At 37.3% G+C, this 13,965-nt stretch overlaps 2 protein-coding genes across 2 annotated transcripts in view; one reads left to right on the top strand and one right to left on the bottom strand.

The window, feature by feature from the left end:
- The window catches only part of LOC115209643 (UBX domain-containing protein 4), a 33,393-nt gene extending 21,712 nt beyond the window's left edge, over window positions 1-11,681 (bottom strand). Inside the window, exons 1-4 of the mRNA XM_029778099.2 lie at window positions 11,487-11,681; window positions 2,682-2,781; window positions 2,458-2,486; window positions 34-152 (exon numbers count right to left, since the gene is read on the bottom strand). Of these exons, the coding sequence (XP_029633959.1) occupies window positions 34-152; window positions 2,458-2,486; window positions 2,682-2,781; window positions 11,487-11,568 (330 nt within the window). The 5' untranslated portion in view covers window positions 11,569-11,681. The remainder of the gene's footprint in view (window positions 1-33; window positions 153-2,457; window positions 2,487-2,681; window positions 2,782-11,486) is intronic.
- Window positions 11,682-11,956: 275 nt separating this feature from the next.
- Window positions 11,957-13,965, top strand: part of LOC115209394 (steroidogenic acute regulatory protein-like) — an 80,347-nt gene continuing 78,338 nt past the window's right edge. The window contains exon 1 of the mRNA XM_029777784.2: window positions 11,957-12,220. Coding sequence (XP_029633644.1) covers window positions 12,206-12,220 — 15 coding nt within the window. The 5' untranslated portion in view covers window positions 11,957-12,205. The remainder of the gene's footprint in view (window positions 12,221-13,965) is intronic.

The raw sequence follows: 13,965 nt of genomic DNA, 5'->3' as shown, positions 1-13,965 counted from the left end.
AAAGAAAAATGTAATATAAAACAGTCAACTTACTTTTATGACATCTTGAGCTTTCTTATTAAACTCCTCTGGCTCTAAGTGGCCTGGTGTAATTTCAATTGGTAGACCATTTAATCCAATGAAAAACACTGATGGTACAAAAACTACTGGATCTAAGAAACTGAGTCAAAGACAACAACTAGTAACCAATTTCATCATTGATGATAAAGACGATGAGAAAAATAACAACTATGATAACAGTGGTGGTAAAGAGAAGAAAACCACAGTTAACAGTCCTCAGTTTCATTAAATGCAATCGTCATTTTAATATCCACTTTTCCATGCTTGCATGGGTCAGACAAAACTTGTTGAGGTGGATTTCTATGGCTGGATGTCCTTCATATTGCCAACCCTCACCTGTTTCCAAGTAAGGTAATATTTCCCACAGATGGTACGTGGATGACAGACACAGTAAAGTACTAAACAAACTACCTTGTATTATTTTGGTTTTATCGATTTACATTCTGAGTTCCAGTTCCACCCACCCACCATTGCTTTTCATTATTCTGATGTAGGTTAGCTACTGTTTTATTATAAAAACATTTTAACATTACTTACAAATGAATTTTAGTAGGTTGTTAATAAATTTAATACAAGAACAGGAATAACATCCTATTGGACAAAGCTCTATAAAGAAATTGGAAATGATTTCTATTGAGGTTTAAAACTAAGTTCTACAGTTTTACTTTTATTTTCCATGTAAGCATGGCTTGGATAGGAATTGATTTCAGGTAGGAGCTTACAGTCAAATTAATGGATGTAATTTTTTTAAAATGAAAATTACAATGCAATGACCAATAATTTAGTTTTGAAGAAATTATTTTCATCTTTACTAAAAGGACTGAAGTAGTTAGTTTGAGTAGAGTAAGACAAATAGTTGAAGTATGTAAATTTTAAAAATATGAATTATATTATATTATATTACTGGCCTCGTGCTGGTGGCACATAAAAAGCACCATCCGTTCGTGTCTGTTGCCAGCCTCGCCTGGCCCCCATGCCGGTGGCACGTAAAAGCACCATCCATTCGTGTCTGTTGCCAGCCTCGCCTGGCCCCCGTGCCAGTGGCACGTAAAAGCACCATCCGTTCGTGGCTGTTTGCCAGCTCCGTCTGGCACCTGTGCAGGTGGCATGTAAAAAGCACCCACTACACTCACGGAGTGGTTGGCATTAGGAAGGGCATCCAGCCGGAGAAACACTGCCAGATCAGACTGGGCCTGATGCAGCCTTCTGGCTTCACAGACCCCAGTTGAACCATCCAGCCTATGCTAGCATGGAAAGCAGACGCTAAATGGTGATGATGATGATGATGATTTCATATGTAAATATACAGGAGTTGAACAAAATAAGGGAAGCTCAACTTTTCACGTAACTATTTTTTTTTCTATTTGCAAGGTAACAAATTCAGAACTGTTTTAGTCTGTGTATATGTATTCATATGCCTTTTACTTCATATCACCCTGTTGTTGTGTATGTGCGTGTTGTGAATATTTATATTTTAATAAATTGTGTGACCTATCTGATTATAAGGAAGACAAATTGTTGGAGTGCAAAAGGTTGGAGCTTCAGACACTGAAAATGTTGAATTATTTAATATTTTGAGTGGTACAGCTTCTAAAATCAAGTTAGCATTCCATAACTAAGGTAAATCCAGCTCTGGCAAGCCTAATTCTGGACAGAAGAAGCACAAAATAATGGAATGTATTGTATCGCAAAACCATTGGACTACTGCAGCAAAAGTGACAGCAGAAATTAAATCAATAACTTGCCAACTCTGTATCAATCAAAGTTGTTTGTTGTGAGCTCTATAAAGCTGGAAACCATGGGAGAGCTAGCATCTCCTGTCCTCCATCAATACTAATAAGCAGAAAAATATGGTATCCAAGCTATCAGAGGTGGTCTATGACTCAATGGAACAATGTCATTTTCTCTGATGCATCATTTTCTCTTTTTCCCACTTTGAGAAGAGTTTAAGTTATATTACAAATACCACCGTGAAAGGCGGTGAGCTGGCAGAAACGTTAGCACGCCGGGCGAAATGTGTAGCCGTATTTCGTCTGCCGCTACGTTCTGAGTTCAAATTCTGCCGAGGTCAACTTTGCCTTTCATCCTTTCGGGGTCGATAAATTAAGTACCAGTTACGCACTGGGATTGATGTAATCGACTTAACCCGTTTGTCTGTCCTTGTTTGTCCCCTCTGTGTTTAGCCTCTTGTGGGTAGTAAAGAAATATATATTACAAATACCAGTTTAATGATAAAGTTATTTTAATTCCTCCAAATATTTATGTTCAAAATTAATTAAAATGTATGGACTGTGCATTTCATTAGAAATATGGTCACAAAGAGAGGCAAACAGTGAAATCACATTTACTGAATGGAAGTTCAATTTCTTTAATGAAAACCATTTTAATGAAGGATACAGATCTGTGAAAACTGTTGACATATATCACTGAAATTGAAAAATGAAAAAAAAAATCATTAATTATAAAGTCTACCTAAAAGAACACAGGTCATCAATTTATCAACAAATACTTTGACAGAAAACAACATCAGTAATTCATTGAAATGCAGACACAAAAAATTAAGACAAAAGCTAAAACATCACATCATAAATAGTTTCAGAAAAAAATGAAACAGTTGATACCTTGGAGATTTAATCTTTACAGCAACAAAATCCTTACATGCATCTGACACAGCTTCATGTGCCAAAGTTTCGTCCATCTTCTTAGATAATTCATCTTCCCCTAACAATAACAAAAAATTCATATGAAGTTGTAATCTCTACTTATTATTTTTTTTTTTTTGATTTTTAAGAAGTAAAAGAAAAGAAAAAGTGGAAACATTTGAAATGAGATGAAGTCATCATAATGTCAACAATAATGAAATGCTTTTTAATCATGTGGCAGAATGGAATTTTAGGGTAAAAGGTTAAAGTCTTTACTAAAATGAATCTAGTTCCTAGTTTTACAAAATGAAATGGACTTACTATATGAATTATACTAATTGGTGAAATTAGATGCAGGCATAACTGTACGGTTAAGAAGTTTGCAGGTTTGACCTACTGTGTGGCACCTTGAGCAAGTGTTGGACTAACCAATGATCTGTAAGTGAAATTTGGCAGACTAAAACTGTTCACAAGCCTGTCCAGTATGAGTGTACACAAGAGAGAGATTGGGGGGGGGGGAACATGTGTATGTTTTTACCCCCACAAGTCTTTGTATTAACACTAGTTGGATTGCAACATTTTATGTCTCTATAAACAAAACATCCACCAGCTATTCAACATATGAAGACGTAGAATACAGCACCTTATTTAAAATATGTGGGTTGACATTAGGAAGGGCATATGGCTGCATAATACTCCTTCAAGTTATTACAGCCAACCCATGCCAGCATAAAAAAAGTAGATGTGAAAATAATGATGATGAGAGTACCTGAACAAAGTGATATGATCCATACCCAAACAAAGTGATATGATCCAAACCATCAAATAAGAAATAAGTGTGGTGGTGATGGTTAAGCCTTGAAGATAATAAGAGTCAATAAGTCTCCAACCTTCATTTCTTGCTTCTCCTGAGATTCACTCATTTGAAAGACTGAATTGACAGTCATTAAACCATTAGATAGAATTCTTCTGATAGTAATCTGAGTTCAAGTTTCACCAGGGTCAACTTTTAATTTTTTTCAGGATTAATAAAAAAGTATGAATTGGTAGAATTGTTGTTGGTGGTGGGTGAGATACCGTGTCTATCTGTTCCAGCACTTAGTTTTCTGACTGCAATGTCTGTAATGACACTGGTGCCAAACTGCATTGGCCCTAGTTACCCTTAAAAAACATAATTGCCAAAACCTGCTCAAACATGTGCAGGTGCCTGATAGACCTTGACTGATGGAGGTCAACCAATGAATAGACTTTCGAAAATAAAAGTAATGGATTACAGCTGGCCATATAGGCGCAGGAGTGGCTGTGTGGTAAGTAGCTTCTTACTGCGCATGTGCGAGTCAGTGTTGTGTTTGACACCGAAGCAGTGAAGATGTGCTTTTGAAGCCGTCTTGAATTGAAAACTTTGGAAGCCCCATGTAAGGTAAGATTCTGTTTTCTGGGTCCAGTGGAGTTTTTGTTGAAAATTATTTTTTACATGCAGGAAGTCCTACTGGATTCGGATTTCTAATTCTGCCGACATGTGGCAAATATATTTTTCTCGCTGAGAAAATTTTTGGGGGCGTATCCGTCTTCGAATTGTGAGAATTGTATTGTGCTGTGAAGAACTACCAATTTTACACCAATTTTTGTGGAAGTTGTGCGATCCTGGTTCGATTTAGCGAGCCACTGGAGGGAGAGGAAATTTTGTTCCTCCCCTCGTATTGTGGCAGAAAAGTAAAAAGAGCCTGGGTGTGTGGGCTGCCCCCGGGCACGGAGGCGGAATGGATCGAGAGGACCATCCGGCGAGGCCTGGGGGATAGCGGACCCAGACTACTGAGTGTGAAAATGGCTCCCGTGGTCGCCTGGGAGGGGTCGAAGGCAACTTTGACCCTGTGGACACCGGTGGCCGTGGGAGAAATGAAATTCCCGGACTTCCTGAGAATGGCTGGGCACAGGTACCCGGTGATACTCGAGGGTCACCCCCCCAAGTGTCACCTGTGCCTGAAGCCCGGACATATCAGGAAGAATTGTCCCGGGGGCCGTGGTGGTGCCCTGGAGCAGAAAGGGGAAAAGGCACCCGCCGCCCCCTCATTGGAGGGGGAGACGGTGGAAGTCGTGGAGGAGGTTGCCTCCACGAAAAGAAAGAGACAGGCGAGCAACAACGGTTGCCCGCCAAAGAACGCTCAGGGGGCAGAGGGGGATAGCAATCCCCCGTGTCTGGTGACGGAGTCCCCTGGGTCAGCAGTCTCCCCCAAAAGAAGGAGGAGAAAAAGGAGAGGTCGGACGACTGACGTTTCTGTGTCGCCGACGGAGCCGCGGGTGGGATGTGTGCCACCCGCAGACAAGGCTCCGCCAGTAGGAAGTGTGCCACTGACGGAGCAGTGTGAGGTCCCTTCCTGTGAAGAGGAGATGCTTCTCCTCCTTTACCACAAGGGAGAGGAGGTGGAAAGATTTTTGAATGGCTTGGGTGACCGAGAACGTAAGGGCACGGTCGGCTCAAGGAGTCCGTTATGGCCTCCGCGGGTAGCTGCGGAAAAAGTAACAGAAGATACTTTGTCAAGGGTCGCAGAGACCTTTGAAAGGAAAGATTTTACTTTTCTCTTTGCAGGCCCCGACTTGTCGTCGCAGAGTTGTCTGCAGGCGGCAAGACAATTTGCTTCGGGGACCTGACGAGGAGAATTGTTGAACATTTTTTATGTAATTTGAATCATTGTGAACATTTTATTAAATGTATTTATTGAAACATTGTTTTAGAGAAGCGAAAGTCGGCGGGCGCTTTCGACTTCTCCCATCACCATCTTCATCCACCACCACCATCATCCATTAATGTCCTTGTCCAGCCCGTAGCTACTACTCTGTGTGCTGCCCTAGTGGCAAATTATATAAAATAAAGTAGCTTGTTAACTAACCACATGGTTCCAGGTTCAGTCCCACTGCGTGGCATCTTGGGCAAATGTCTTCTGCTATAGCCCCGGGCCGACCAATGCCTTGTGAGTGGATTTGGTAGACGGAAACTGAAAGAAGCCTGTCGTATATATGTATGTGTTTGTGTGTCGTATATGTTTGTGTATCTGTGTTTGTCCCCCTAGCATTGCTTGACAACCGATGCTGGTGTGTTTATGTCCCCGTCGGCAAAAGAGACCGATAGAATAAGTACTGGGCTTACAAAGAATAAGTCCCGGGGTCGATTTGGTCGACTAAAGGCGGTGCTCCAGCATGGCCACAGTCAAATGACTGAAACAAGTAAAAGAGCATGTGAAAATCCCTCAAATATCATTAAAAAAAAAATCACACCAGATTTTGAAAACAGAAAGCAATCTACCCACCCATCACTGGAAACTCTCTCCTCCCTATCAAGTGATAAAACATCAGGGCTGCTATCATCAGCATTGGCAAGATGAAAGGCAGATCTGGAAAGACTGAGGAGATGCTAGAGTGAAGGCATTTAGTGCATGTTGTGTACAAGAAATAAGATAAGGAAGAGCCTCAACCAAATTTTTCAGTTAAGGGACACAGGTAAGAATTCTTCCAGATGGGTAATAGTGATGAGTTGGTGGGTAGTAGGCATATTTTTGAGGCAGAAATGGATAGACCAGGGATCAGAAAACTAGAGAAAATTACCCCAGGTGGGGTAAAAATAAAATTCTTGGGGGTAATGAGGACTCATTAGACATATAAAAAACGTGTTCCTTGTTACAACAAATTTTTCTTCTGACAACACTGCATCTGTCCAATGTAATGGATGTGTTTAGGATATGTCACATCATTTTGAACTACAAACAATATGGTTGCTAAAGCATTGTCAAGTGACTAAACTGATATTATTTGTCAGTTTTCTATTATCTGCCTTCGCCTTATTTTTTTGACATGTGTTTCTGCTTTGTTTAAGTAGATTTAAACGCTTTTTAGAAAAATCCTTTTGTTTCATAATCAGCATATTAATCTATTTTATCACATTTGTTTTGTAATTGTTATATTTATAATTGTATTCTCTATATAAATAGATTCAATAGACCTTTTGGATTCAAAGCATCTAGGATATTTTTCCTTTCAAATTAAGGGGGTAATGTCAGCATAAATATATTTTGGAGTAATTGGTTAAAAAAGTTCCTGGGATAGACAGATGGTTGTGAATACTAATTCTTTTGCTCCATTGCAAAATGCACCAAACACAACATCAGCTAGTGATAAGTAACAAACCTAGAGATAAAACAATCTAGCAAAAGAAGGTATGGAGCCCAAAGATCCTAGGTAGCACATGTTGAGATGGAGGAGATAGAGACCTACAACACAGAAGGATGGAGGAAGGTGGGATACACAATAGGGATGATGAGTAAGTTGTGAGTGCATGAGTGGAGGCAGCATGCAACCAGACAACTTTGATGGGCAGATGCCAGCAAATGAGCTGCAAATATCTTCAATGTTACAATTTCTTTTTTTTGCCTATGAGCAAGCATATTTACTAAATGAAACCATTTAATTATCAGCTCATTTATAGCTGGTGATCAATTAGTTTAACTTTGTACTGATATCTGAGGTTCCTTAAACCCTTTGTATGACCAGTGTATCAAGTGATACACAGAACATATTTCCTTGATGTCCTCACATCATATATGGTACATATTACCCATTTTATTTCAACCACCAGAGTAACTTGCAACTTATGATAGGGGAGCTTTATATTACTCAGAACGTGTGAAACAGGGTCTAACCCTTTCGTTACTGTATTTATTTTGAGATGCTCTGTGTTTCTTTCAATTACTTTAAATATAACAAAGAATTTAGTAAAATAACTTAGTTATCATTAAGCTAGTGTAAGGAACATAAATCATTAAGCTAGTGTAAGGAACATAGATTTTGAGAAATATATACTCCTTTACTTGTTTCAGTCATTTGACTGCGGCCATGCTGGAGCACCACCTTTAGTGGAGCAAATCGACCCCAGGACTTTTTATTTGTAAGCCTAGTACTTATTCTATCGGTCTCTTTTGCAGAACCGATAAGTTACTGGGACGTAAACACACCAGCATCAGTTGCCAAGCGATGTTGGGAGGGACAAACACAGACACACACATATATATATTATTTATATTACTCAGAACGTGTGAAACAGGGTTTAACCCTTTCGTTACTGTATTTATATCTTGTTTTCATAAGTTTTTAATTAAAATCTTCCACCAAACCTTCACAATTTATGTTCCTTACACTAGTTTCTGTCTACCAAATGCACTCACAAGGCTTTCGTCGGCCCGAGGCTATAGTAGAAGACACTTGCCCAAGGTGCCACGCAGTAGGACTGAACCTGGAACCATGTGGTTCGTAAGCAAGCTACTTACCACACAGCCACTCCTACGCCTATATCCATCATATGCTGACTTTTTTTCTCTCTTTCTTGACAATCCCATTTCTTCATGTCTATTAAGAGACATCTACAACAATTTCCAATTTCTTATATTCACCAGCAGCTTGTATCTACTTAGCAACAGTATAGGCGCAGGAGTGGCTGTGTGGTAAGTAGCTTGCTAACCAACCAGATAGTTCCGGGTTCAGTCCCACTGCGTGGCATCTTGGGCAAGTGTCTTCTACTATAACCCCGGGCCGACCAATGCCTTGTGAGTGGATTTGGTAGACGGAAACTAAAAGAAGCCTGTCATGTATATATATATATATATGTGTGTGTGTGTGTGTGTGTGTGTGTATGTGTGTCTGTGTTTGTCCCCCTAGCATTGCTTGACAACCGATGCTGGTGTGTTTACGGTCCCCATCACTTAGCGGTTCGGCAAAAAGAGACCGATAGAATAAGTACTGGGCTTACAAAAAGAATAAGTACCGGGGTCGAGTTGCTCGACTAAAGGCGGTGCTCCAGCATGGCCGCAGTCAAATGACTGAAACAAGTAAAAGAGTAAAGAGTAAAGAGTATGGTCCTCAGCTGTTAACTACATAAAGAATCATTTGTTCAAAATTCATTTCCGAATTAGCCAAATCCAGAAACAATATTAGTGAAAAATTTTCAGGAAGAGCTGAAGAAATAAATACGCATGGTTTGGCACGTTATGATTGAAGAAATGGTAAATACTATCAAACAAAATTAATATAGCAGTATTTCTCTCAAATAGTGATAAAGTGGAAAAAATACAATGCTATAACTTCCGTTATTCAGATGACTATAGAAAGTGAAAATGTATTAAAACATTTCTTTTATTATTTCGTCGGGGATTCAAATATCATTACCCCGCCCAGTATTTCAGGGGATGGGCGCAGTGATGACTGAAAAGGAACGCAAATTGTCATGTGTAATAAAACAAAATTGGGGTATTAGTTTGTGCACCACAGGTTTGATCTCATATCGGCCTGATCAAGCAGACATAAGATCAATGACATCCCAGCCATGGCCATCCAATATCTCTTTAGATGGTATATTGTGTCCTTTCAATTTTTAAGGTGGGAGGGAATAATAATCCCAGATTTTACGATTCAAAACAAAATTTTTTCAAAACGAATTCTTAGCAGTCTGATTTCTTTTGGTTTTTGTATACGCAGTGAAAATCAATAAACCTAATTTATGATACACGTCATTGATTAGGGTTTCGGGTGAGTATCAACAAAAGCGTTCCCTAATATATGCTAATCTGAAAAAAAAAAAAAATTCTGACTCCTTACGGAATGGTCACGGTTGGAAACCTATAGTTGTGTGACAATTTCTTTGCGCATGCACATGACCCATATTTTAAGCGCATGCACAAAACTCCAAAATGTATCAGGCAATTCAAGTATTTGTTTTGACATTTTTCCCCCTTTTCGGGCTGTAAAATCTATGATATATCATGGTAGGGGTGTGATTTGGGATAGATATGGCTGCTATATCTAGCATGTCAAGCAACCGTTGTTGATTCGTTTGTTGCTTGCAAAAAGAAACAGCTGGTGGAAACAACAAAATGGCATTTGTAGAAATAATTATATGATGATTGATTAAACTTTTGGCTAGAACAGAAATAGGCAAAGCTAATAAACCAATGGTAAATAAGTAACCGACGTTTGTTTCTTCAGAAATAATTCAACTGGTGAAATCAGCTCGAAAATAGAACATGTCACAAGGATGATAAGTGTATAAAAACGACTTATCACAGATTAAACCTCGTGAGTGGATGTGTGTGTATGTGTACGTGTGTATTTTCCAGAAGGTCAAGCATAAATCCTGATAAAACTTAGTTGTTGTTAGGGTTGTAAGAATTTGTTGAAGTTACGTTAAATTTTTGTTTCGGTTTCCAAGTAAATTAAAGTGAAAATGGCAATCTTTCGTCTCTAGTAGACCTTTCCGTCGATTTCCGTAAAAAAATTTTTTTTTTTTACATATGGGCTTGCGGGAACTTTTGAAGTAATGAGAGCGAAAGAGACTAAGAGAAAGCCATTTTATGACGAGGGAAGTTCTTTTGAAGTTACCGTGCATGGCAAGCATTGATGTACATGTGTGTGTGTGTTTCATGGGGTGTGAGACACAGACAGTATGTTGTGTAAGTGAAGTGCTTCTGTTAGTGTGTGTGAAGAGACAGAGTAATGTGTGAAAGAAAGAGATAACTGAAATTTTTTACTCGGTGTATGTGTATATGTATGTATATTACTTCAAAAATTCCCGCAAGCCCATATATAAAAAATAAAAATTCTTTTACGGAAATCGACGGAAAGGTCTACTAGAGACGAAAGATCGCCGTGAAAATAATATATGAAAGTTTCAAATGCTTGACTATCCAACCCGAAGAAGTCGTAAGAACAAATTTAAATCAATGTTGCTTTAATTATCCACTACTGTTGTTATATACACAAACGTGTACATGACGTCACGGTGGAAAATGTATTTTCTAAAAGTATTTGAGTTGAAAATGGTTCGACGTGGACGTAAGCAACGACAATCGAAATAAAATTTACTACTAGAGATAAAATCTGGAATCTGGTGATGATGGGCGATGACAATTAGTTTGATACGACTTGATAGAAGGGTTAACTAAGTTAATTATAGATTTTTTTTTGTTGTTCTTTTCTTCCTTTTTACGATCCCTCTTGATCGAAAACCTACGCCACCCCTTTCTTTTTTTTTTTGTTTCTTTTGTTTTTTGTTTTTCCATCCCCCCCCCCCCAAAGAAAAGCTCTACCTTGTAACTTGTCCCATCTGTGTGCAGCCCTGTGTGGTCAATAAAGAAACTTAATTATGGATGAGGGCTAACTGTTAAAATGTTGGTAACCACCAACTTTTTAACCGTTAGCCCCGATTCAAAAGGTTAATGATGTTTTGAAAATTAGTGAACAAGTGGCAGATGCACAAGGAAATACTAATAAATACTAATAATTATAAAAATTAATGGTGTCATACATAATCAACTCAAAAGTGGTGAGCTAAATTTATTGAATTCTGTTTAGTCTCACTTGGTTCTGAATTTAAATCTTAACTGCTGTCATCAGCATAGCATAATACAGAGGATATAAACTACCTTGTCAGATTAATTGATTAAGATTATCGATGGGAAAATTTCAGCTTGAGAGGAAATAGCTGTGACTCGACAAAAACGCGACATTTCTGGGTTTTTTTTATATACTTAGACTAAATTCGTTGCTGTAAAATCTACTGAAAAGAAACATTTAAACTGGATTTCGATCAAATACTGCTGTAGTTGCCACAGAAAATTATAAAAATGGCTTTATACATTTAGTTATTATAATATAAAGAGAGATAGAGAGAGAAAATTGCGATTGAAGAACACGAAGCATTCGTGAAATGAAGATTTTTTTCTGCTTCTGTCCATTAAGACTTACCAGATACATAGACTAGGAAGATACATTTTCTATCCTTTGATATTTGTATCGCTTTTGCTATCGAGTCTTCGTACCACAACATGGTGAAATTATTTTCCCCAGTAATTGACCGAAAAGTCAACTCGTCTACAGTGAAAAAAAAAAACGATTACGTTGTTGACATCAAACTGGAAGTTGGACATGAAACTAGTGAGCAGCAAATATATATAACAGGTAGATGACACAACAAAACTACGACACAACAAACTTAGAAGATATGGATTTAAAAAAGCAAAAGAGATATCGATGAAAAAAATTATAAATTTATTTCTTCTTGGTTAATATAAGATAAATTATTCATAAATAAAATATCTCCCTGAAAATATATGTTATTTCAATTCACTTCTTTGTTTTTTTTTTGTTTGTTATTTTTAAATATTCACTGCGAATTAAACCGGAAAAGTAATTTTTGTTGTTGTTATTATTGAAAGTGATGTGATATTGGTGGTTTGACCTAACGGAAGTAATTCCTTTGCTATCACCTGTTAGGTCAATGGTTACAGGCAAGTAAGAAATGTTAGAGACGGCCTGACAGGCTTAAACAGTTTAATATCATTATTGTTGTTATTTTACTCTCTTCTCTTACCCTTTCATAAACAATGGGGTAATGATAATTTGCTTCAAGGCAGGACGATTTTTTTTAATTGTATTACCCGAATAATGCTACAATATTTGACAACATGTCCATCGAAAGAGTAAGTTTCAATTCATTAATTATCCAAAACAAGATTGCCTCTGTTCTTGTATATATAATATCCATGGTTCTCTTATTTCCTTTTATTGTCTCCAAAATCCATCGCTTACTATATAAGCCTGGCGTTTTTTTTTTCTTTCTTTCTGTAGTTCGTATTTATATTTTTCATTGTATACCATTTTATGTAATTTGATTGCAGAGGTTATTTTTTTTTTTTAGAAATCGTAACAACTTCTAGCCAACATACATACATACACACACACAAACACACACACATATATATATATATATATATATATATATATATATATATATATATAGGTGGAGGGATACAAAAGCATATATCAGTGCTTATTCATTTATTTTATTTATCCGTTCGAAGTTGATGATTCACTCGGTCGTAACTCTTGAGTGTCTCACGCTATGTGCAGTGATCCTTCATGCGTTAAAAAGACATTTCTTTCTGTTGCATGGTGGATCGCACTAACCGACAAACTGGGTAGTGATGAAATCACTCCATCATATACTTGTGTGTGTGTTTTATATATATACACACACACACTTGTGTACTCTTGCCCTTACATTCACTTACAAATGCTAACGATAATCAGAATACAGTCGCATTTTCTTGGGAGAATATTTCAGATGAATAAGAATATATATATATATATATATATATAATATATATATATACACCCACACGGCGATGGTTATTTTTTTAATTGGTAACTTCTCTGCGATTTTTCTTAAAATAATTTTGAAAAGTTGTAAATGGTATCTATATTTTCTTAAGTTATTCTCCCAGTCTCTCTCTCTCTCTCTCTCTCTCTCTCATCCCTCTATCGTGACATCACCAATATTTATGTTGATTTAATTCAAGATCTCTTGGATACACGAGCGCTTCATTTCACATTTCACATTTTTACTACATATTCTGTACATTAAAAAATGTGAAGTGAATAAGTTTAAAATTTCTGGCGCCACTCCCACTTCCGAATCCCTCCAGATTGTTTCTGATTGTGTATATGTATATGTATATATATATATATATATATATATATATATATATATATATATATATATATATATATGTGTGTGTGTGTGTGTGTGTGTGTGTGTGTAAATGTGTGTGTAAATGTGTGTGTGTGCGTGTGTGTGTGTGTGTGTGTAAATGTATATGTGTGTGTGTGTGTGTAAATGTATATGTGTGTGTGTGTGTGTGTAAATGTATGTGTGTGTGTGTGTGTGTGTGTGTAAATGTATACGTATGTATATATGTGTGTGTGTGCGTGTAAATTTAAATATAGGGAGTGTGAAAAATCAGACACAAGAGACGACAGAATTGGAAAATGAGTTCAACTTTTGCTGATTCATAATAACTAGTGTTGATATTTACTTATGTATATTATTTAGTATATTTATAATACTCTTTGTCAAAACTCTAACGTTTTAAACATCGTAATCTGTTACATGTATGTGTAAATGTTATGAAAGCGCATAATCTGTTGATTTAGGTATTATAAGGTTCTGTCCTTCAGCAAGACACTATATACCACATGTTGCTCCAGTCTACTCTTGTTGAAGTGACTAAAAGGCAATAACTATGGATTAAGTAAACTGGTTTTGTGTTCAGGTGACCAGGAGTCTGATATTTTCAGTCGCTCATGTACCTTGAAATCTGGAATAAGTTCCTGACTAATATCCACCAAAGTATCTATCAGAAGTATTCTGAATATTACCTGGCAA

Source organism: Octopus sinensis, linkage group LG3 (assembly GCF_006345805.1).
Source record: "Octopus sinensis linkage group LG3, ASM634580v1, whole genome shotgun sequence".
NCBI classification, from domain to species: Eukaryota; Metazoa; Mollusca; class Cephalopoda; order Octopoda; family Octopodidae; genus Octopus; species Octopus sinensis.
Note: the sequence above shows the minus strand (reverse complement) of the source record. Positions and strands in the feature narration are given on the sequence as shown.